General features: G+C 32.3%; 1 protein-coding gene across 1 annotated transcript; it reads left to right on the plus strand.

Moving 5' to 3' along the window:
* The first annotated feature begins 988 nt into the window (after nucleotides 1-988).
* Nucleotides 989-26,369, plus strand: LOC143080559 (uncharacterized). Its single transcript, XM_076256460.1, has 6 exons — nucleotides 989-1,439; nucleotides 22,131-22,249; nucleotides 23,635-23,689; nucleotides 24,389-24,575; nucleotides 25,037-25,145; nucleotides 25,963-26,369. Exons 1-6 carry the CDS (start codon nucleotides 1,316-1,318, stop codon nucleotides 26,128-26,130), a joined length of 762 nt encoding a protein of 253 aa, XP_076112575.1. The 5' UTR covers nucleotides 989-1,315; the 3' UTR covers nucleotides 26,131-26,369.
* The last annotated feature ends 560 nt before the right edge of the window (nucleotides 26,370-26,929 follow it).

The raw sequence follows: 26,929 nt of genomic DNA on the forward strand, positions 1-26,929 counted from the left end.
GGGGACCCGCCCCCCCCCCCTTTTGGTGGAAAAATTTGGTTGTTTTTATATAGGGAATCACTGAAGCCTAACTGGAGCGGGTTCCCTCTTAGGCAGTCAGTGCCCCCCCCCTTTTTTTACGAAAATGTCTGGATCCGCTAATGTGTTTTGTATAATTAATGTTCCACACAGAGTTGTAGGTTGTTTTAAATAATAATTAGGTCATGAATATCCGTTTCTTACAGATTATTTCAATAATTTCTCTTACATGACTTTCCTGTTAATTCTGTTACGTAATATGTATTTTAAGAATTATTTTTACATTTTATAATTCGAGAAACTTGATAACACTACATTAAATTATTCATTGAATCTCTGTGATATTATTATAACAGTATTATTTACCTCTCTTATATAAGGAATAATCTAGGAATTTCTAATAGATAATTTTATCCTCCAAATCAGAATATTTATGATACATTAAATGTTAACCAGTGGATTTGACATTTTTATGACGGCAATACATTTGATTTGATTTTCTGTGTTTTAACCTCACTTTAAGCACCGCTTTTGGGCTATTTCGTGGCGGCCAGTTTTTATTGGTGGGTGACAATCTTAGTCAATTAAGACTGGAGTCGAGTGCACCCGCACGAGCGTAGTTCGAAGTCACAACCTCAGTGCACGTGTTGACTGTCTAGTGATTAGAGTAATAACTGCTAAGACCACTCGGCCACCGAGATCCCCTTACTGCAATGGATAAACATATTTAATGATAGAACTTTTTTATGTCACAAAAGATCTTGGTACAGTATTACTATGGAAATAAATTCCGCCAAAACTGTACGGTGCCCTATAAATGCTTACATATTCATATACTATTTGATAACTTATGGTTCATTTTGTTAAAGTTTATATGAGGAACATAATAATATTAAACATATTAAGAACGTAAAATTTCATACTTTTTCTTCCTGTATAATAATGCATACAAATTGACTTCCTCTTTTTTGTTATGTTTTTTTTATCATTGGTTAAAATTTACCTAAGTGAAGTGAGGAAGATCAGCATACGAGGATTCACATATGACCTTTTTTGTTCAAGTCTAAAGAAATAATATTCTTAAATATCTCAACCATATTAAAAATATAAAACCCCATTGTCTTGTCATTCACAGATTTTCTAAAAATAGAAATAAATGTATATAGAGTCATGATTATACATACATGTAGTTACATGATATTATTCGGTTTATCTTGACAGATAAACAGTTCCGTGACTTTTAGAAGCCTGTTCAGGACATATTCAAGAAGAAAGCCTTGGACGAATATCTGGAACAATGTTGTCGTTCGCTTTTGTATTTGTGTTTGTCGGTCTTGTGGCTGCTAATATAACGGGAACGAAACCCACCTCTGGTACATGCCTGTGTGTCTCAGGTACCCATGTCAACGCGCATACGTCAGGTAAGTCTTAAATCCAATATTTGTTTTGATCTTTATTCATGTGTTTAAGCTAGATGTAGTTTTTAAAGATTTTTTTTTTTAATTTTTGTAGTGACATTTTTTTTAAATTGCGCACATAAATACAATCCAAGGCTATCCGATTAAGGACTATAGCATTTAGACCCTGCTTTCGGACAAAAAGTAGTAGGTCCAGTAAGGGTCGATTTTGGCCTCAAATTTCAGTTTCATCTGACAAAAGACTTTTTAAACACTTAAGTGTCTATTTCAGTTGATTCAATTGGTTTCTGGGAAAGATTTTAACTGATTTCGTCATTAAAAACGCTCCGATTCAAGCTTAAATATGAAAAATCTATCAAATATGTCACTTTTCAGATGTTTTTTGTCAAAAATGAAAGTGGCCACATCCGTGTTCATCCTCAACCTTTATACTAGTATATGTTATGTATTATCATCAAATACAACTTACATTTCAATATTAAGACTGAACACAAATGCGGCCACTTTCATTTTAGACGGAAACCGTCTAAAGTTTAACTAAATTGCTAAAATTATTAAGATTTCAGTAATTAAGCATGACTAGTACCCGATATATGTGTATTGTATTGTCAAAACAGCCCATATTTATGTAGCAGAAGCATTCTACTTTCCAAAAAAGATCTAAAAGTTTACATTTTAACAATTTTGTAAAATTGCTATATTTTGGGGCCAAAAAGGGGTCTTATTGAACCTACTTCTTTGATGTAAATCTAAAAATATCAAAATGACAAGTTTAACGGAGATTAGAAAAAAAATAGTTTAAGAATTACATAAAAAATTCAATATTGGTAAAATGTTCGGATTTTCCTTATCATTATTTTATAGACCTTTTACCAGAAAACATATGCGTGATGGATATATTGGCTTTGGTATCTTACACCTTCGCTTAATTTTTTTTTTAAATGTGGTAGATGACGGAATACGAAACTATTAGAATTATTTTCTCTGTTCGCTGAGAACTCTTCCATCAATCTTTTAGGTGACCTGTTGCAAGGCAAAAAGTCTGTCCCGATCAAATATTAAATATCGTCATGTCCCCTAACCTCAACCAGAACTACCTCTTTTACAGGACCTACACTACCAATAATTTACCCACCCTTTTTTGGTACATTTCTACCCTCGTGCATATCAGTACTGTTAGGAAAGACTGAAAACTTATAATGTTATACTTTCAATGAAATCAGTACTGATTTTGACACTACTGTTTCAGTACTGATTTTGTCAGTACTGTTTCAGTACTGATTTTGTCAGTACTGTTTCAGTACTGATTTTGTCAGTACTATTTCAGTACTGATTTTGTCAGTACTATTTCAGTACTGATTTTGTCAGAACTGTTTCAGTACTGATTTTGTCAGTACTATTTCGGTATTGTTATTTTCAGTACTGTTTCAGTAAATTTGGTGTTGTTAATCTTTTTAACTTGAATGTGTATTGTTTCAAAAAATATTTGGAACTGAAAACTTTTAAACTAGGTAAGTATAGTATGCTATATAATAATTGTGGCATATTTTGTATCTTTTGTAGACATCTCTGATTAAGTGTTTATCATTAGAGAAGTTTTTACAATGTGCATCTCAGTACAATTGGTATCCAAATATAGGTTTGATAATTCTGTGACAATATTTTTATTATCCTCTTTTAGCTAGTTACGTTTTTCTCTTTGACTATATCACCCTGCTGCGCAGATTTTTTTTAGCGACGTGAACATGACCAAGGAAAATTATCAAGCTTACTCTCGTCTATCGAAAAACTATTGAAGCGAAGGAGAAAACAACAGAAATGAAGCAAGATAAGCAGTTTATCGGATTTTACCCATTAGGAGCACCTGAATTCACTCCCGGTTTTTAATGGAGTTCGTGTTGTTTTTTATGTATTTTTCAAAGTGTTGTTGTAAATGCCCTTTTGTTTTGTGATTCTTTGCTTACTTCTTGATTTTGATTGTGACTGTCTTTCAGTGTTTATAAAAATAATACGCATTAGGAGCACCTGAATTCACTCCCGGTTTTTAATGGAGTTCGTGTTGTTTTTATATATGTATTTTTCAAAGTGTTGTTGTAAATGCCCTTTCGTTTTTTGATTCTTTGCTTACTTCTTGATTTTGATTGTGACTGTCTTTCAGTGTTTATAAAAATAATACGCACTCGACATCAGGGAGATTCACATTATGTATATATATCAAACAAGATTAGAATCTTCAATACTGTTCATTTTTTGGTATTTTGCCATTGCTTAAAATATGTTGTAATTAATGCAGTCATATGTTACTATGTTAGGCAATGCATTATAATCAACACAAAACCATGTCTCGATTACCTTATTTTTAATCATAAATGGAATTTCTTTTATTTATCATAACCATTTTTTAATATACATATAATAAAACATTCAATGTCATACCAACATGTGAAGTTTGTGGCAAAAATCTGTCATTTTCATGCCCCTTGGTTATTTTATGACCCTTTAAAGCTCATAAATAAAACAATCAAAGAAACAATTAATTTTGCATGTATCATGTTTCATTGCTCTCCCCCTATGCCATCTTTTCTTTGGAATGCTTTGTTGAATGTCAGTTTCCTGGCTCTTTTCCTCAATTCAGTCCCGGATATGATGTTTTTTTTACATGTACAGTGGTAATTCAAGAGGACACTTTAGTTCTAATATGAGCTCATTATAAGCATCCACCTTTAATGTTTTGGTACTTGTACGAAACTCAGGATTCAATGGTTCATGATTAAATGTTGGTTTTTTTTTCTGATGAGTGCCATATTGATACATCATTTTGTTTATAGGTCTTCAATTTTCACATCGAACATTCCCATGTCTGCTCCTGTCTCCATTGCTGTTAATCATTCTGAGGAAAGAAAATGTTATGAATTTATAAAGGCTACTATAAATTTTCTTATGTTTAAACTTTCCTCATTTCTGTGTTATGTAAAAATAAAAAGAATGCACAATTATGGAAGGGAATGGTCTGACATCAAAATTTACTTATTACTTTATATACTACCAGAAGTCCAGTAATGGACTGGACTTCTGATACTACATGTATATGTTACAGTAAATAGGTGAAATTAGGAATTACACGTAATTACTAAACATTTCAGTAAATACCTGTAATCACTAGCCAATTTAGTAATTACATGTATTTACTAGTTGATTCAGTGATTACTGGTATTTACTGATTATTTTTGTCATTTTTACAGCTATTTACTGACTTGATTTTTTTGTTTTAAAATTAAAGACATAATTCAAGATACCAAACAAGAAAGTAAAGGGATAGGGATTTTTAGGGCTCATACTTAAGGATTTAGGAATATAAGGCACATAAAAAGTGCATACTCTTTCGAGTTTGTGAATCGAAACTGGAAAATGGTGGTTTAATACGTTTTGAAACTCCCTAAAAATCGGCATGCAAGACATTGATATCAATCCAAAATTTAGACAGACATTTGTGGGAAGTTTGAAGTGATATTGATTTGAAAATTGGTAAAAAGTTTTATCCAGACAAGATAGATGAAGTTCGAATTTTGTTTCAGGCTGATGATTTTGTGCAGAGTTGTGGTCCTTGAACTTTGAAAATTAACTTCACACTTACCCCTTATGCTTGAAAAATATTGATTTCAGAATTGTTATTAAGTTGACAAACTGCAGATCAAGTTCATATTTGTTTTTATCTGATGATGTTCTACATAACTTATATATTCATTTTGTGGCATATATGACCAAAAAAAGCAATTTAAAGCAAACACTCAATATACATTATAACTCAAAAATATAAATCATGATTGATGAATAAATTGAGTTAAAAAAAAATCAGGTGAGCGATTCAGGATCTTGAGAGCCTATTGTTTATATTAATTTTGCTTTTCAAGTTGCCCAATGACAAAAGTTAAATACCTTTTTCTGAATAGTTCACCAGTTTTCCTAGTTTCTCGTTTTTATATAGGGAGACTGTTCTTTTTCCCATTTGAATGGTTTTACACTAGTATTTTTGGGAGGCTTTTATAGCTTGCTGTTCGGTGTGAGTCAAGGCTAAGTATTGAAGGCCATACCTTGACATACAATGTTTTACTTTTAAAAAAAACCATGTTACTTGAATTGAGAGTTTTCTCATTTGCATTCCTACCACATCTTCCTATATCTATTAACTATAAAATTGAGAAAGGAAATGAGAAATGTGTGAAAGCAACAGCAATGACTTCTTCTGTCGGATATTTGTGATTAATCTAATCTTTAAAGCTGATCTTAGTTTTTTCCAAGTTAACATTAATTAACATTCAAAGAGGTCAAATTATTAACTTGCAAGTGCACAACTCATCAACCATGTTTCTCAGCATATTTAACAAAATAGAACCAGTGAGATTGCCTGCTAAAAGTGAATTCTAATTTCATTATAATTAATGACGTAACTACACAAATATCGTATTTAATTTGCTATATATTTTGTAGCTTATATGCACCAATAACAAAAAAAGAACATTTTAGGTTTATCACTTTCAAAGAGTATTGACTGATCTTCTAGTAGGTATTACCATACCTTTTGATCAGCTGACCATATTACAACATTGTTTAAACAGTTAGTAAATAGGTGTAAAAAATCATTTAAAAATTAGTAATTACTGGTAATAACTGGGCAGTTTTAGGAATTACTTGTATTTACTAAGTGCATCGGGAATTACATGTAATTCCTAAATTTTAGTAATTACATGTAATTCCTAATTTCACCTATTTACTGTAACATATATATTATAATGAATCAAAGTTGAAATTTGTTTCTAAATTAAAAAAAAAAAAGGAAAATATGATAATTTAATTCATCATCATCAAAGTATTGGTGTTTGCCAGTGGCAAGTATTTCATACACGTGTAGCTTTAACCGTCGGTCTATGTATGTGCTCTTTATAATAAGATCCGTGAAACAACGACAAAAGACATTTAAATATATACTAACTACTTTATACAAAAGTACATTAATGTTTAATAGATTGAAGTGGAAATTCAATTTAATTGAAAATTTATCGTACATAGTCATATATGTAGCTACAGAGATGTTATACATCTATCTATGGTAGCACACAGAAACGTGTCCGACTCCTCCAAAACGCGTCAATTTGACGTCAATGATTTGATAAACATGTCAAATTGCACTGGTGAAACCACTTCTGCGGGAAGCCGGACGAGCAGTACCCTCATAGACATACATTTTGTAAAAAGACATTTAGGCATCACCGGATAATATTAAAACAATAGAATTTACTTACTATTAAACGATGATTTAAACTTTACAAAACTTATTAAGGCGAAGTGTACGTAATTGCACGCCCCTAGCGGAATACGGGATTAATAACGTTCGACGTTAGTTACGCAAGTTATCTCCCTTACTCCAAGAAAGGACACACGAAAGAGAAACTACTTCGTGCGGTCTATCACGAATCCAACAAGCACGCCTGTGCTGTCTTAAAACCTAATCATGAGAAATTATCTGAATTACTCCAGTTACAAATCAAAGCATTCTATTGTTTCGTGCAAGCCTGACTTTGATACCAGTTGACTGTTTTTGTTTTAGACGCGTGGGACATGGAAGGCATTTCGTGTAAAACTAATGATATCAACAGATTGTAAAAACGTCTCACAACAGAATTATAAATAAATAAACATGTGACAATTCTACTTCTATTGATATCAAATTAATTAAAATGAAACCTGAATTGACCCAACAATATCGTTTTCAAAGCCGTAGTTTTGAACGAAAACACACAGTACTCAACATAAAGTTTTAGGTTACGAACAATTAATGAATGACATGTAAAATTAATTATTAGATTAAAAAAACGTTGACATGTTCGTATTTTGTGCAAATGAAAATTTTAGGACACGATTTATATCCATTTAGAAAATAAGGCGATACCAAGAGAATATAATTTGACCACTAGTGCAACACTTACAAGTCGGAAGAACAAAGACGAAAATTAACAAATTAGGCCCCCAAAAAATATTCAGTAAACTAAAAAGTGATCACTCTAAACATTTATCTTAGAATATTATAAAGTAAAAACTATGTCATTCAACTTCCAGTTTTCAACTTTTTCTACATGTGCAGAAAATAAACAGGTGTCTTCTATTCCGTCCGCAATTTATGGGAAAACTAAATATAAATTTAGAACCAAATTGAAATTGAAAGTACACATATACATGATACATGTAAGATAAAAATATAACACGTCATTTCTTCTTTATCAAATTCAAATTTTGAAGAGATAGCAAAATTTGTTTTCTTTTATTGTGCCTGTGTGCATCATTTCAAATTTGAGAATGTTATTTTGAAGTAACGTTTTATTCTCAAGTCTCAATTCAAGATTATGAATGAGTAGAATATATCATTACGGTTAGAGAAAAGAGGTCAGGACAGTTTTGTGACACTTGTAACTGCAATTTAATGTTTAGTGGAATGAGAGGTGAAATAAGCTCAGACTTTTAATACATTTCGATAGCATTTTAAAGATTTTTTTTTTAATTTAACCGAAGTCTACTGCAATGGATGCTTAAACGACCTCAATGATTTTCCAGAAAGATCTCGCACTCGGTCAGCTCTATGCTTTCACCTAGTTCATGATAATACAAGCATTGAGAAGCCTGTGGTGTACTAGCAAGGGCGGATCCAGCCATTTTAAAAGGGGGGGGTCCCAACCCATGACAAAGGGGGGTTCCAACTATATGTCCCCATTCAAATGCATTGATCGGCCCAAAAAAGGGGGTTCAACCCCCGGACACCCCCCCTTTTGGATCCGCCAATGACTAGTCCAATAAAAAAAGAATTTGGAGTTTCATATCATTTACATTCAACGTTTTTTTTTTATCGGATATTACTTTTTTTATTATCAACGTTGACCCCCCCCCCCCCCAAAAAAAAATGTATCCGATAAAAATTGTTGAATGTAAATCATTTTAAACTCCAAAGTCTTGTATTATTGGACTAATGGTTTACTGGTTGTTATTCACTTTGGTACAAGTCTGTCACTTCACAACATGGTATTTGTTTTTCGTTACTATTTTTTTCATGAATAAGGCCGTTGATTTTCTCGTTTGAATTTTTTTGCATTTTTTTGGCCTACACATTATGTTTTTGTCCCTTTAATTGTTGAAAACAGTTTGGTTGTTAATAATTATTGCTTACATCGACTTCATTTAACCAGTGGCGGGTAGTTGACTCATTGGATGTCATACCGCATCTCCTTATTGTTTTATATAATATAAATAGGAAAGCTATGCATTTGCATTATGTAGAGGCTATATTCGTACGGCACTACGCTAGGTTAACCCGTGTAGCAATACAGTATGAATAATCTCCGTGCATTACACTGAGTACATTCTTATAACATTTTATTAGGTAAATTTTTAAAGCATCGAACATGATAATTCTCATAAGGTCGCATTCTTATATCATTAATTTTACATCAGTTAATTTAAAGCATTACACTAATTATATACATTGCTGTTTAAAGCATTTCCCTATACAAATTTTATTGCATAACACTGGGTATGTTCCGGTCGTTATTACACTAGGTACGTCGATCTCAAAAGGATCATATAAGGTGTAGGTTTTCATTTTGAATATACATGTTTGAAATATCTGCGACGGGTAGTTATACCAAATACTCTAATCTTTTCTATTTTGTTAAAATGTATACATAAGCGAGTCCATCTTTTTAACCTCATTACGATCTAAAAACTTCTGAAGATTAAATGAAATCAACACGTTTTAAATTTCAAGTGTCCATAGCGCTTTTCTGGATTAACCTAGATAGGGGACACTAAAGGCAGAACATTTTAAAGCCACGGATGTATAAGAACTAAAATAGTTGAAGAGCCATAGTATGCATTATGCTTATTGTTTAAATCCCAAGGGTGACCGGGGATACGAAATATGGTCGCTTGGTCTTCTCCCGACCGGCAGTAAAACACTTGCCGAAGAGGAGCGTCCGTTTGGCTGTGCAGGATGTATTAAGCTCGCAGTCACGTCCGGTCAGAATGGGGACATTAAATCCGATGTCGTGTAAAGAGAGTGCCACATTCTATGCCCGTTAAAAACCATTGCAACAACTATAATTTGAGGGTTGCGTAGGTGGACTGTTGCTCGGCCAAATGTCTGTCCCTATCCAATATACCCTCATTTTCCAGTGGCACTCCAAATTTCCCAGACCATCATCCCAGATGGCCTCTGTTATGAACAAAACTTCCTATTGTATTTATTTTTAACTTGTTCTCGTCCTGAACATGCATGAAATATTTGCCACTGGACGTTAAGCAACCAACAATCAATCAATCAATTTAAATCCTTAAATGTGAATTTTTAACAAATAATGCATGGAACAAACACATATTTTCTTATGTTACTGAAACTTCATTCAGCAAACATTACATCATTCTTTGTCATTTAGGTAAAGAAAAGGGAAAGTGATCGAGACGGGAAACTTTGTAAAATAAAATATGTTTTGGCAGAGATGCGTCTTGAGCATGTGTGTAAACATGACTAATGAAATAGGTTTATAATGTAGACTATATTGTGTGCAAATCCTCAGATTAACAACCTGCAGAAATGACGAACATGAAAATATGCAGAAAATAGGTCTACTTTTTTTTAAATACAAACATGCAGAAGTAAGATTGAAAACGAGGTGTATACCCGATCCTAATATTAAAACCGATCAATTCATTCTAACAACACTGTGTTAACCGGGACACATTCAAACTCGATATTTGATTCATAAAAGAATTAAACAATTCATGCAAGCATTAAAAAAGGTTCGGAAATCCCTCTTATATAGAAAAGATGAAATTAGAGTCTACGGTAAATTTCTTTCATTTGCGGTAAATTTATTTACAAACTTGCATTTTCTATTGCGACAGAACTATTCTTTAAAATTAGTTAGTTTATTTTCTTATCAATTTATAACCTTAAATCATTTGTAATACATAGGAAGATGGGTAATACACACGCACGACATTGTACGGTATAATAGAGTTACGACGTAAAAGTTGTGGCGACGTTACTGTAGACAATGACGTCGCCGTATTATTCTAATGTTCCGGCCAAAAAACCAAACTTCAACAAGGAGTAGCGTAAAACTAGCACGGTTGCTAAGGACTTTCTTTGCACCGATGGATTCGTCTTTCATTTTTGAATCGTATATCAATTTAAAAAAAAAATTCTATTGACCAACAAAATAGAAAATCTTGATAATGTAAAAATATCTGCTAGTTTTGATGATTTTCCCTATATATCCTTTGTATTTTTGGAGTGTCATACTGTTAATTTCAACGGCTCGTATCTCAAAAACGAAAACGGTTACCCCCTTTTATTATTTTATTTTCTGGTGTAGTTTTACAAGCAGAATTCATATGTGAAATTTTAAAAAAATCCATTGAGTAGTTTAATTACGTTCACTTCGCCTTAAATGCAATGTTAATTTTTTTTTCTAAATACGCATGACATATTTGCCACTGGACATTAAGTAATCAATAGTTAATTATGTGTTGTAAACTCAGCCTGTTGTTATGCTTGTTATGAATTACCTATGCTAACAAACTAATGCCTATCAATGACATACAGTAAACATGGTCAAGCACCGGGGAAAAATACAATATAAAATGTACATGATGTATTAGTTTTCTAAATTGTGAAGTACCTCTGTCTGAACTTTATTATAATAATAATCATATTGATAAAGAAAATCAAAAATTAAAGCGCTTCAAATAAAAATAACTTTTTATTGTGTAATTTTTTTTTAAACCAGACCTATAGTCTGTGTCTGCAAGCAGAAGAAAGCGTGCACAGTGTAGCATACCTTGGACATTTGTCTGTACGGATAACTAAACCTTTCCTCCAGATTTTTTTTTGGCACCTGCTTCGACTTTTTTTTCTAATCATTTATAATCCAACCGAACAATACGGGTTCTATCGTATCCCACACCATTAATATTGAATTGCGGTAAACGTTTTTTACTTTACAGAGTATCATTGGGGGTATATGAGTTTTGAAATATTCTGGCGTTTTTAACCGGACACATTCTTAAATTATCGGACACGTTAATATAGCTTTATAGCTTGCTGTTAGGTGTGAGCCAAGGCTCCGTGTTGAATTGCCGTACCTTGACCATAACTGTTTACTTTAAAAATTGTCACTTGGATGGAGAGTTGTCTCATTGGCACTCAAACCACATTTTCCTATATCTATAGACCATTGGTTTTCCAGTTTGAATGGTTTTACACTAGTCACTTTTGGGGCCCTTTATAGCTTGCTGTTCGGTGAGAGCCCATGCAGGCACGGTGTTGAAGACCGTACTTTGACCTATAATGGTTTACTTCTACAAATTACGAATTTCAAAAACTTTAACCACAGAGTGAATATTTGTGGACGCCGCCGACGACGACGGAATGTAGGATCGCTTAGTCTCGCTTTTTCGACTAAAGTCGAAGGCTCGACAAAAAGTGAAAAATGGTATAGAATATTACAGAATACAGAAATGAAGAAACCACTTCCAGACCCTTTTATAAGTTGCACATTTTTTTTTTTTGCCTTTTAAATCTTTCTGTTCGGACCGGTCTTGTCTTGGTTTTCTTACTGCAAATGAAACTACATTTGTACGTGTGAAATTTATATGAAGAGATCATGTACAAAATGTACATATACTTTTTAGATATATATTTATTTTATTGGTCAATGATTGAATTTATGTTGGTGCAAAGCTCCATAGAGCTATGTGGGGCAGCACCATGATTCCGACGCCCCTTTTGTCCGACACCATATTGGTCCGACACCCCAATAGCCTGACGCCCTATAAGTCCGACGACCCATCGGACCGACACACGAATACTAGTAATCCGACACATAATTATTGTGCAATACTTTGTATGAATAATATTTATATTTCAAGAGGATAATCCCAATAGTTTAAAATGATCCTACTGAGATTCCTCAAAATAATAACATATTAAATGACATGTATTAAAAATTTGCTTAATTTCCAGTGGCAAATATTACATGCATGTTCAAATCAATTGTTAAATAAGTACAATAGGTAAGTCCTGTAAAAGATGTCATCTGGGGTGAAAGAAGGTCAATGAAACTTGGACTGCCACTGGACAAGGAAAGCATATTGAAGGTGGACAGGAATTTGCCCTGCTGCATATTCAGACAAAAGGCCACCGACGGCCTCTCAAAGAGTTGTTGCAATAGTTATTAACCTGCAGAGATCATGGCACTCTCTTTCTATACATGCTATATGAGGCATCCGATTAAAGGTGACCAATCTTACATTTGTTGAAAATTAAACATCCCGCACAATTTTACTACCAATGTTTTTACTTTTTTTACTGTATCACATAAACATTATCCGTTGTGATGACAGACTTGCACTTCTGGTGACATTTTCTTAGTGAGAATGTGTTAACATATGGAACAAATCTTGTCCTTATGTCCCACGTAAGTGTCATCAATTACTCCTGAACCACTTTACATAATTTTGTAAATCATCGATACTTTATCTCATGATGTATTTTTTTCAAAGGACAATTTACAAAGTGTTACGTCCATAATTAATACCATAACATGCATGTTGGGAAAAACAACTTTTTATAAATGCATGCAAAGTATTTGATGCAATATGATCTATTGTTATAGGGATCCCACCAGAACACAAAGACTAAGTCTATGAGGAAAATAAAGTTTTAGATCAACGACTAAAAATTGTCATGAACAGATAAAATATGAGATAGAGATAGTAAGAACTGGTATGAAAGGTGACAGTAGAACATTGAAATAATTTGAAAGGTAGATATATATATATATATATATATATATATAGTTTTACACTCAATTATGATTTTTTTTAAAGTAAGTTTTTGCAGTTATTCCTATAATTCTATTTCAATATCATGAAATGTTGTAGTGTGTTCATATGCCAACAAACCAACAACGAGCAAATTCAAAAGAATAAAGAGTAGAAATACAATTCTTCAACAATTGAAAGATATCATTAAAGTTAACAAAGAAGTCTACGGGAAGTACATATTCGTTCACACAACTTCTCAGTTAACTGTTTCACAGATTGCATTGATATTGTGCTCGAATAATCAGATTATATTAATACATATGTGTTTTGGTGCCGATCCAAAGATGTCAGAGTCTTACAGCAGAAAATAGTTTAACTTAGGAACCTAAAGGAAATATAAACAAAGATCTCCTTCTCTGTAACCGAATAACAGATTTAAAAGATAGTAATATATTATAATGAAAATTTCCACTGGTACTAATAATGAAAAAAAAATCACAAAAAGAATACTTTTATTAATTTTTTAAACTATTGCATAGTGTATAAAATAATAAAAAGTTTTAGGATTGTCACTGAGACAACTATCCACCAAAGGAGTAGGGGCTTTAATGGCCTAAAATGGCCCCAGATTTATAAGATAATAAAAATTCTAACAGAGCAGATTCTTCTCCATAAATTTTTAGAATATGAGTAAATGATTTAAAAAAAATGTTTTTATTTAACTAAAGAAGGTTCAATGACGTCACAATGGTAGGTGCAAATGACGTCATAATTGGGAAAATAAGCAAAAATACCTAAAATTTGATGGTTTTTCTAAATTTTGACCACCGCACCATGCTTGCACCAATTAGAAATTTTAACATTTTGACAAGTTCATACATATACAACTTCGGATAAAAAATCTTTTTGGTGCAAGTTGGTGCGATAGTTTATTTTATATTTTTCATAGCCAAGCGGAGCAATAAAAAGCTGAAATTTGCTGTCCAAATTGGACCTTTTCATCTGACAAAGTTTAGTTTATACATTCTTATAACTATAGAAACTTATTTTTTTTGTTTATGAATGTAAAGTGTATTCCTAATTATATTTCCGTAAGTTTATCTTGTGAATTCCTTTAAAAAATCCGACAGCAATAGACTTCATGTGCAAGGGAGTCAATAACAACTTTGAAGACAATGTTTTAAAATATGAAATTTTAGATAGACCTTCAATATAACAAAATCTGTACATTTCTGATGTGTTTGCTAATTATAAATTCAAAATTTGTTGTTTGAATGGGGCAATCGTCTCTCTCTGGTATTAGGGTCAGATCCATGATTTATGAAACGAAAAGTGTGTGTGGGGGGGGGGGGGGGGGGGGGGTATTTTACTTAAATTTCCATAATTGGCGAGAAACACGAGATTTATTTCGAAAATGAAACAACCTATATTCCAATTGGATGTGTCTTTGTGGGTAATGTGCATAGAGGACAAGTTCTATAAAATTTGATGGTAAAAAAACGGAAACGGCATAAGGTAGACTATCCATATTTCCGTATAAACATTTATATATTATTATATAAGTACACCTGACCCTGTGACAACTCAACAACTGATTTATTCATTGGATCACCAGCAGTGATGGTGATACATGGCTGTGTATATTATGTATATACAACTCGTCTAAACATTAACCCAACAATGTAAGATCTGTAAATTTGCAAATGTATATATATATATATGGATAATTGACCTTTCCATGCATAGAAACAAGAGCCTGAAGTCTGTAAGCATACTACATGTCTGTTACCTTTTTAAAGGTTACGTTTTGAATAGTTTTATAATCATGCGTAAAAATGAAGTGTACATTTTAAAATGTGACCCGGCTTTGTTGTTAAGCCCCATTTGTGGGCATTATGTTCTCAGGTCTATGCGTCTGTTCGTCCGTGCGTATGCAAGTCTGTTCGTCCGATTTTCCTTGTGTCTCGCTTCAGGTTTAAGTGTTTGGTCAAGGTAGTTGAATCTGAAATCAGACTCAGACTTTTTTTGAAGTAAATTTTACTGTGTGTATTGTGTGTTTGATTTTTGTCTACTTTGCTTTGTTTATATCTGCCGATTTTTTGGGCCTGTTCTAACCTAGGATTTCCTGGCCATTGTCAGTCTTGCGATTTGGGCATCCATGTACTAAACTGAACTAGTATATATTTGTTTAGGGGCCAGCTGAAGGACGCCTCCGGGTGCGAGAATTTCTCGCTACATTGAAGACCTGTTGGTGACCTTCTGCTGTTGTTTTTTATTTGGTCGGGTTGTTGTCTCTTTGACACATTCCCCATTTCCATTCTCAATTTTAAATTTTACTAAAGACACATTCTTGTTTTCAATAATTTTGACGAATATATAATGAATATTGTCATGATGATCAAAGACCAAGTCATACGACGCTAAGATTAGTGAAGGTAAAACTGAGTAAACTAGTCACATTGACAAAAACTACAATAAAACAAAGTAATATTATATATATATATATAATGAATATAGAAAAAATCTAAGAATACAGATTTATTTGATATAGTAGCATGTTCCAGTTTTGTAATTCTATAGAATGATACGGTTATAAGTCTGGACGACTGAAATAAATAATAAAAATAAGATGAATTTGGAAAAGTCAACCCTAACGATCCTTTACATAAGTCTAGAGGAGGTGTACTTCAATACTAAATTGATAGGGGATGCCGCTGTTTTGTCACCTTACCCAGTTTACATTTTAAAAATATATACTTTTTCATAAATTGCGTAGGAAAACAAGTTATATCATAATTATCTGATAGTTTTCTCAACTTTTCACTTATTCAAGCTTAAAAAGGTGTAAATAGAAGTGCCCCCCTTCAACCCCAACCCCTTCCGGAAACATAACTACTGTCATGGAAATACACTGACTTTTGAAAACACCCTTTAATGCATGTGTCTGTACCTATTTATTTAAGATAATCAATATTTAGATTTCTAAGCGCTAAATGTGTCTTGTCTTTATATTATTCTTCTTGTCGCTGATAAGTGAGACCCCACCCAGCATCAGATGCACAATCTGTATATATCAGCAATACCCGGTGTTTTGTTTTGTTTGTTGGTGTTTCAATATTGCTTTCCACCTTAATATTAACCTTGGAGTTTGTTTCTTTTTACAATTTACATCTTAAATTGCCTTTCTGTTTCAATATATTTAAAATTAAATCTTGTAAATAGAAAACAAATCGCGGTTGCCATGGGCACAGATATGTTGCTAGGGAGAAACAACAGGGAATTGGCAAAAATGTGCAATTAATTATGTAATATTTAAATAGTGTACAAGTGAAAAGTTCACTACATGCTAAACAGGTTCAATTTCAAATATAGATATATTTAAGCTGTATAATAATCATATTTGGTGAGTTTAACTCCGCCATTTTAGTGGTTGCTAGGCAACAGAATAAACGAGCTAGACCCATAATTCGATTAATTTCAGAAGGTCTATGGTATAAACTTACAACATGACAAATTAAATGGAATTTGGGGGTGGGGCCAAAAATGGCCCTTATAGCCCCTAGTCCTTTGAGACGATGTGGATGTGAACAATAATATACAACTGTGCAGACTTCAACAATGAGAAAACCCATACCGTATTGTCGGCTACAAAAGACCATGACATAAACAATATATGAAACAATTTAATTTAGAAAAATTAACGACCTAATTTATAACAAAACAAATTAAAAATGTTCAAAGTGCAGCCCGTATTGAAAACATGGAAATTTGTCATGAACCCAGACTTGGGACGCTAAAATTCTTCTCCAAATCGTATAAGATCAGGCCCTGAAGTCATAAAAACTTTTTTCAGTGCCCGGAGAAAAAAAAACTTGTGGTTGAAAATTGAAATCAAGCATTTTGATTGGTTGATTTGTTAATTTTGGAGTTTGAGTAAATAACTGACTCGAAAGTTTAATGACTTCAAGGCCAGTTTTCAAGTAGGTAAATCAAACATTGTTCCATTTTTTTTTCTTTCATTTTTCTCCCTGTATAATATAAACCTTGTATAATTAACGTTATACCACCTTTAGCAATGCATGTACACTGATTCACATTATGTCATGGTTGACCTATGTTTAATCTTATTATTGGACTTTAACAAAATGATAAATGTTATAATCCACTTTTTTCCTTTCCAGAAACAAGTTGGCAAAGATATATATCACATGCATAGGAAGAGCAGTGGAACATAACATTGAAGCAGAATTATGAAACAGTTATTTTAACAAAAACCATTAAATTGAGAGAGAGAAAAACACATTTTTTTACTTTTTAATGCTGTTCATTCTTAAGATTACTGTTTATTGTATTTGCAATGGAAGTAATTGCAGTTGATAAGAAGATAGAACTATAAATTTGAGTTCTTCAGCTTGTTTTATTCAGTCAATAAAAATTAATTTTAAAAAGCAAACCATATATGTTCAAAAATCAAAAAGGTTAATTATGTACCAAATGACCTCCGTCAGACATTAATCAGTCTGTTGGAAATCTTTCTTTAAATTTTTATACTTATTTTACAAAATGTACCTCTGTTTGTATGTCTGTAAGATTCAAATCCATCAGAGATTTCTGAGGAACTACAAACCAAGAGTTTCTGAAAGTCATCAGTCCTCATGTGAACATGCTATACTGAGTAATGTAGTTCTCACCCTTTCAACTCCCCGTTAACGGGATGCCTAAATATTGTAACACCAAATTTCATATATTCTTTTCGTAAAATACGCTCTGCAGTTTTATAGGAAAGAGTACAAGAGTTATGCATACATGTATCTAAGTTACTATTCACAATACACTCATTACAAGTGAATGAAATTGCAGCATGATTAATGTATACAAAAAAAAAAGAAGTCTGTCTATAAATGTATTTAACCATTAAAAATCTTACAATGAGCATATGATTGGAAATTTATTTATGAGAAATTAAGACTAAAAAAGTGGTCGTATTCTGAATATTCGCTCAGCTCACAGTAAAAGGAGAAAACATACACTGTTCAGTCTGAAGGTACATGTTCATGTAGGGGGACATGTCTTATAACAGATTCTCTCCTTGTGGTGAACTAGCATGTTAAAAAGGAGCTCAGTGCATTACTGGTCTAGTTATGTGCAAAATATGTTAATTACAGTGTATTTATATCTGAGTATCATGTCCTCTTCCTGCACTCAACTTGCCACTGGATCACATAACAACCATTCACCCATCCTCTCAAAAGTAATATACCGAGTTCCAATGTTCAATATGTTCTGATTTGACTCAAGCAAGATATAAATACATGTAATATGGTATTGTCAAATAGAAGTATTAATAAGTAAATAAAAAAAACATAAACCTTATAGACCACACAAGATGCAATTCTGACAATAAATATGACATAAAGCCAGAATATTTAAAAAAAAAAAAAGCTAGTCGAAGAGCTGGATCTAAAGCAAAACCACTTCAGGACAACAAAAATCAGAGAAATACAAAAAAAACATAACGAAAACATTAACATGTCACGATATAGAAAATGAATGGAAATGGGGTAAGTGTCAAAGAGAACAATTAACCCACCCCAAATATATAAAACAACTAGGCATCACTATACAGAGACAGTCTGATTTAATAAGTGTTATAATGAAACAGTACTGAAGAAATTTAGTAACGAAACACTACTTACGAAATCAGTACTGAATCATTACTGACGAAATCAGTACTAAAACAGTACTGTCAAAATCAGTACTAAAACAGTACTGTCAAAATCAGTACTAAAACAGTACTGTCAAAATCAGTACTGAAACAGTACTGTCAAAATCAGTACTAAAACAGTACTGTCAAAATCAGTACTAAAACAGTACTGTCAAAATCAGTACTAAACAGTACTGTCAAAATCAGTACTGAAACAGTACTGTCAAAATCAGTACTGAAACAGTACTGTCAAAATCAGTACTGAAACAGTACTGACAAAATCAGTACTGATTTCATTGAAAGTATAACATTATAAGTTTTCAGTCTTTCCTAACAGTACTGATATGCACGAGGGTAGAAATGTACCAAAAAAGTGTGGGTAAATTATTGGTAGTGTACCAATTGTATTGTAAATGTATTGTCGTCTTGAATCTGCATGAAATAATTGCCACTGGACGCTTAACAACCAACAATCAATCAATCACTCACATTCTAGTGTCAACATGGTTTGCAATGTCGTACTCCTTTTTTATACGCCCGTCAAATTTGCGACGAGACGTATAATTATGGTTTACAAATGTCCGTCGTAAACATGTCGCACCGTAACTTGAGAACGACTTATCCAAATGTCATGAAACTTAATATAGTTGTTTCTTATGATGGTCAAATGATCTGTATACTTTTTGGTGAAAATAAGATTTAAACTGTTTGAGTTACAGTAGCCCTTTTTACTAAATATCTTAAGTGTAAAATTTATCGTAAGTCTAAAATATTCCTTAACAATTCAACTAAATATTTTTATCGTAAGCCTGATTCTACACTTAAGATTTTTTGTGAAAAGGGCTACAGGACTTTGTAACTAAAACAGGGGTGTGGTTTTTTTTTTCTCACATGTCACAACTTATCTAAAAAACCATTTATGATTATTGCTTAAAACTTAACCCACTTCTTAGTTATATTAATCTGAAGATCTGTATACTTTTTGGTGATGATTCAAAATTTTATTTTTGAGTTATTGAGTATTTTGTAAAAAAAAGGGGGAGGGATTTTTTAAATGTCGCGCAGTATCTCAGAAACGATATATGATTATTGCTTAAAACTTAACACACTTCTTAGCTATTTCAATTTAAAGATCTAAGTGCTTTTTAGTTTTGATTAAAAATTTTATTTTAGAGTTACTGAGTTTTTTGTTAAAAAAAGGGGAGTTTTCACATGTCACGCTGTATCTCAGAAACTATTTATGATTATTGCATAACACTTACACACAAGACGATGGGCGTATCATGCGCTCATGGCGCAGCTGTTTATTCTATAATATTTCAAAGAGTAATTGTTTTTTCTGCTATGTTTAGTGGATGTAAAAAAATGGACAGCTTCGAAGGACGAAGGATTTTTTCGGGGTTCGTATGGATAGTGAATCCGGCAAATTTTAACAACCCTGTGGGTGGAAAGTCAACTACTAAATTAAATACGGTGTGTTTAGGAGAGTTCGACGTTTGTCATATTCATGATATTTTTTAGTTGATGCATGTAGAAAATGATCGACTCACCATAATATAATTTTGATTTATGTAGGAAAAGAAAGACAACTCTAATCTTTTTGTTCAGTTAGAAAAGGAACTATGGATATAGATTATACATATACAATGTATATACATATTTTTGAACCGCTACTTAGCTGTTGCATATTAGTCCATTCAAATCAAGTTTGAACCTCAAACTAATTGCAATAGAAAATGTTTTAGTTCTAAATAGTTATCAAATGTACAAGGATTATAATTTAGTACGTCAGACGCGCGTGTCGTCTACTGTAACATAAGACTCATCAGTGACGCTCAGTATCAAAATATTTATAAAGCCAAACAAGTACAAAGTTGAAGAGCATTGAGGATCCAAAATTCCAAAAAGTTGTGCCAAATACGTCTAACCTATAGCATTAAGCCCCAAATAAACGCAGAAAAAAGTCCCACAAAATCTGACTTGAGAAAAACTCAAATTTTTCATTTTTAATGATTCTTTAATTTCTTATGGAAATTAACATTGAAAAGGGAGATAACTCTGCAAAAATGTTTTGGGTTGATTTTCTTAAAATTCATGTAAAATAAGAAACTTTGATGCGGTTATAAGCTCGTATTTGACTATATTATATATAATGTTCTGCTCATAAAATGGACAAAACCGAAGTGTTATGGGTTATTATTTTTTTTTTTGGGCACATTTTTCATTAAAGAAATTGCAAATTGATGGCTTTGTGATCATTTTGAAAACAAAATTTGAATATTTGGTATTGTTTATATCTGTAAATCATATTTGTTCAGCATTTACCTTATGTAACGAAACTTAAAACCACAAAATTAGAGGAATATATGCTTATCTAGTTTTTGTCAATTTTAGATGCTTTACCTTCACATGCTGAAAACTTTAATAAATGGTTAACTAATGCTTTATGAAACCTAAGTTGTAGCTTGATATAATATATGAAAAAAACTTAAGAGTTGTTTGTCATACTCTTAAGTTGACTTCAGTATCAAGAATTAATACATTCTGTTGAATAGAAGCAGTAATTTAGTTATAAATTAATTTTGTAATAATTTTTATTGATATTTCAGCCTTCTTTTGCAGAGTTATTTCCCTTCTCAATACAAATCTCCATAGGAATATTCAAATCATGTGATTTTTTAGTTTTCCTCGCGTTAGATTTTATGGGGCTATTTTCTGTGTATATTTGGGATATAATGCTGAAGATTAAAACTTAAAAACCGTCTGTTGCAATTACTTCAAGGTAAGGATCTAATTTATGCTAGATTGACTGAACTATATATCTTGATCAAGTTATCTATGTGTCTTTTTATTTTCAAATACTCACTTATGTCCAATAGTATCTTATTTCTGAAACTGTTATTGTTTTTATATATGCATGTATGATATTGCAACAATTTTTGATTTCTCTAAACAAAATGATCTAGTGAGGAAACATCACATCTCACAACCTCATATCATTCTTGAAGCTTTTTTGAACTGATAATGTTATAAATATCTCTTTCTTAAAGACATCACTAGACAACACTTAATATCATGTATCAAGTATTTTTCATTTACTTTACATGTGTACCTTTCAGCTGGAACTCATACAGCCGTGCATGCCTCTCTTAATACTGGTGATTGTTACAAATTCCACGGTGGAATCCATACTTTAAACGGTTATACATTTTATCAGCTGCAGAATGTCCATGGCGAGGTTAGTTACTTGTAAACGTTACAATTCATTTCCACGCCAAAAAAGTAATGTACATGTTAAGGGCTTTGAAGAAAACCAAATTAGACCATCCTGACCGATTTCAAGAGGTAAACATTTCTGCCGTCTTACATGTCAATGCGTATTGAAGTAACGTTGTGACAAAGTAGAAGTACAACTGGAAGCAAACCGAAACAGACATAATTTTCAATAACAGGAATAACTTAATAGACTGAGACGTTATATAAAAAACATATATATTCTGAAATAATTTTGAATCCAGAATAAGGAATATCCGCCAAAAATGATTTCACATAAATTTGCAAAGGGGTTAACACGTAGGGGTATAAATGAACAACTATTTTTCAATTGTTTTCAGCGCAAGTGCGCGGATCCAAGGTTTTGAAAAAAATTGTGAGCCTTGACAAGCCAACATTTGGAGAACTACTTATTAAATGTCTATATGAATCTACATTATTGCTCCCCAGGACCCTGCCACCAACAATCCGCATCTGAATTAATGCAGATAGAAATGTAAACAGCAGCATTGAGTTGGTACCAAACCTATTGACTAAGCTAATATATAGCTCGTTTAATTTTCATAAAATTTTGACAAAATATTTATTTTGAGCCATGAACAAAAATTTTTAAACACACACTTCATGGGACAAATTTCATAAGATATATACACAATATTAGTTACACAGTATGCTTGTGACTTAATGCGGTATATATATTGGGCCAGTAAATTCCATATGGGCATTCGAGCTTCGCTCTCACCCCATATGGAATTTACTGACCCCATATATACCGTATTACGTCACTAGCACACTATGTAACAAATTTATCTTACCGACTATCTTAACGTGTGAAATTTATACTACATGTAGTGACCTATCAAAATGAGCAAGTTTTCAATACTGGTAGCAATAAGAAACTACTTCCATTGATCCTACAAAAACAGATGCCAACAGTAACAACTTGCTAGGTTTCAATGTGTTTTACGAATTTATTTCAATCTTACTCATCAATTTCTTCGTCTGTTGAAACCTTTAACATTTTTTCTCAGTACCGTTTTGTTTTTATAAAGGGACGTAAAACCACTACTAACCGAATATGAAATAAGCACCGCCTCCCTACTAACCTAATATAATATACACAGTCTCCACGCGGACGCTTTTAACCAATCATAGTCCTAGAAATGTATAGGAGGTACATAAGGAGATAAATAGTACACTTATTTTGATCATTGAGGAGCTTAATGTTTCCTTAAAAATAGAACGTGACTTTAAACGTTGAGCTGAATTTTAAAGAGTAATCTCCTTATAGTGTTATGTACCACATTAAGATAGTTAGTTCCCTTTAAAGATATTTTTTTATATTTTCAGAATTTATGGGTTGCTGGTAACTACCTTAACACAGCAACATCAGGTCACTGTACAAGTATGTATAACAAAATTTCTATAGAAATAAGAAGGTCTGGTATGGTTGAGAATGACCAAATGACATGGGCACATGTTCCTGAATGAACATAGATCTACATGTATTGTCAATGTCAATGACATTATGAGAGCACCTCAGCCTTACATATAACACCAAAACACATCGATAGGTACAAATGTTACATGCATGTACAGTCTTAAGCAACTAACAACTGCATCAGACTAAGTAAATGACTTATCTCAGGTGTAGACATGAGGCTAGATTAAGACTATTTGAAAATGTAATATAGAACTTACTCTGATTTATCGGCTACATTTTCCTCACATATTTTGTAAAACATGACGTATATTTAAGGTTGAATTTGAGTTATAAAGAATATTTTGTTTACTTTGTAGATTTTTAAACACCACTATTTAGATAATAACAATATACCAGTTGTTTTTAAAAGGTCACAATTAAACGCATTGAGACATTGAATGCAAAAAAAAAAACAAAAACAAAGGAAATTAAAAAAACACTACTAGTTAATATATATCACAGTAATCTCTCGTGTAGAAGTATGTGCCCATAACTATTTAACATTATTATGTAGGGTATGGCATTGAGATAATTCTTCAAAGAAAAATGCATTTCACATGTATAGGTTTGTTATTATCATTTGTTAATTATGTAACCAGTACTTTTGTTACTATTTTAAAGCCACACATTCAACTGGGACGACGTGCAGCGATGCAGTAGCAAAGGATTATGCTTGTAAAATATTGGCCCTCCACAATGCTGGTAAGATCCATCTTTGGAACAAACACCCTTCTGGAGAACATGACAACGCATACGCTTACAACAACATCAACGACGCATGTCATGGACATGCTGCATCCCGATCCCAGTAAGTAAGGAGAACCAGTTCACATTTAATAGTGCAATAGCGATCATATAGAAACTTCACTTCCGTTGCTATCAAATACCGGTAAAACTTGTAACATCGTTTTAGAAAAAGAGATGAAATTTCCGGAGGTGAAATCATGAACGCACACGTCAAAGATAAACCGTCAATGTCATTCATAAAACAAAGACTAGGAAAAATCAAAACACTTTATAGAAAACTTAAGAAAAACAACACAAACAGTTGATTCTGAAGGTAATCAGATCTTGCCCTACATGTGTCACCTGTCATGTTGCTCGTGGTAAGTATACATTTTGATGATGCATCTAATTTAGGAAAAGAGGACGCGTTTATAAATAATTAATCAGTGAATAATCAGTATAAGTAAATAAGTAAATAATTCAATAATGAAAGAAGAAAAAAACACTTATTTATTCGTCCTACTTAACATCGTTTATTTACAGTTACACGTGTGGTGAATGTAGAAACCCAGGGGCTCCCGGAGGCCACGTGTGTCTTAGCCGTAAACTTCTTCAATACATCCATGACATAGGATCATCAGGCTATATACATGTAAGTAGAAAATACATCCATAACTTCTCTGCTTCGAGATAACATAGAAACAAATATATTTTTTGTCGTTTACAGAAATATGAAAAATTCGCACTGAATCTTTTCCATATAAGGATCATTTGAAAAAAACAAACTTTCATCCTTTATAAATTTCACAGTATGATAGCTTATTGTATGAATTTGAGCTTTAAACGACATTGTGGCGTACGTCTATCTGTGCTTGTCACCAATTTTAAAAGCCTAATTAAAGCTAACAAATTTAACTTTTAGCAAATGTCTGGTGAATATAGCACATAATAAAAAAAAACTAACATGTTTAAGATAGCAATATTCATTAATTATTTTTGATTACAGCTATTCATGTACATCAATTCAAAATTTTACATATTGCGATATGCCATTTAATAAAAGCAGTATATCAAAACCAGTTAAGTTTTCTCGAACAGCATAAAAAAACATTTGAAGACGATAGGCGATACGCGTCTTCCTGAAAGACTCAACCATTTAATTATTCCAAGTTACTATCATTTTTTGAATTATTTTTAAGTTTTTGTATATAAGTTAATAATAAAACTCTTGCACAACAAACGGTTGAATACATGTACATGTTTATCAATGTTACATCAACACTGCAAAAATGTCATTCAATAAGCATATTATGTGGTCTCTCGTGGAGAGTTGTCTCATTAGCAATCATACCACATCTTCTTTTTTATATTTATAGCTGATTTAAAAATGCATACTTGAAAAATACAGAAAACGAAATGTGCAAAGCCAAATATGTATTGACAATATTGTACATCGTATTTTGTTTTAGGTCAATGAAATAGCAGGTGCTTGTCATAGCTGCCACAGTCGTCATTACAATGGCAAAGCAGTGGACCTCGACAACGGCAGGAACAGCCTTTTTCTGTCAAAGTGCAGAGAATACGGTGGAGTTGAACCACTAAACGAAGGAAATCATATCCACTGTGGATTCGCTTAGGCTGTGGAAAGCAAATCTTTTGTTTCGCTGACACATTCAGCATTTCTATTAAATCTATGTTTAATTTTGAATGTTATTTTAAGCAATCAAGACAGATAAAAAAGTTATATTTCATTATTAGTTATAATTGTTTGGATTAAAAAAAAGTCAAAGAGAAACAAAACATTTGTTTTTAATGCCCAAGTGACTCTTTTGTTAAAATTTTAACCATAAACAATAAATCGTAACGTATTCAATAATGTTGAACTATAAAATACTACTTCTAGTGACTCGCTAACATACTAATAAACACACAAAATGTAACCTCTAATAATTTAATAACCACAATCAATTGATATATAACTGTTTTGTTAATTTTCCATTTTATATTATAATTAAACTTTATATAAGCGAATACTGCAATACCACCAGGCAACATTATTTAGGCATCATGGTTCGACTGTTTTTAAAAAAAGAAGATGTGGTATGTTTGTCAATGAGACAACTCTTCACAAGAGACCAAATGACAAAGACATTATTTGACAGTCATCATTTGTAAATCATGCGATGATCGTGTTTCTTTCCCGAATAATTTAGTTTTTCTCTGTAATCATCTCTTCCATACTTGCGAATGAATGTAGCCATCTGGTTATCAGAGTCAACGGGGTAATGGACATAGAACAAGTTGCCAAATAATGAATTATTCGGTGTATTTTGCTTGATTTAAGAATGTAGTCATATCAGGTTAAGGAATTTTTGTCAGATGTTCAGACTCCTTGGAAGTTTCAATACTATAAAGGGTAAAATATTCTGTTTGTAT

This window comes from Mytilus galloprovincialis, chromosome 1, assembly GCF_965363235.1.
Source record: "Mytilus galloprovincialis chromosome 1, xbMytGall1.hap1.1, whole genome shotgun sequence".
In the NCBI taxonomy this organism is placed as follows: Eukaryota; Metazoa; Mollusca; class Bivalvia; order Mytilida; family Mytilidae; genus Mytilus; species Mytilus galloprovincialis.

Coding starts and splice junctions, on each gene's coding strand:
- LOC143080559 (XM_076256460.1), top strand. CDS start 1,316: ATGTTGTCGTTCGCTTTTGTATTTGTGTTTGTCGGTCTTGTGGCTGCT. Junction 24,576..25,036: donor CATGCTGCATCCCGATCCCA/GTAAGTAAGGAG, acceptor GTTTATTTACAG/TTACACGTGTGGTGAATGTA. Junction 25,146..25,962: donor GATCATCAGGCTATATACAT/GTAAGTAGAAAA, acceptor ATTTTGTTTTAG/GTCAATGAAATAGCAGGTGC.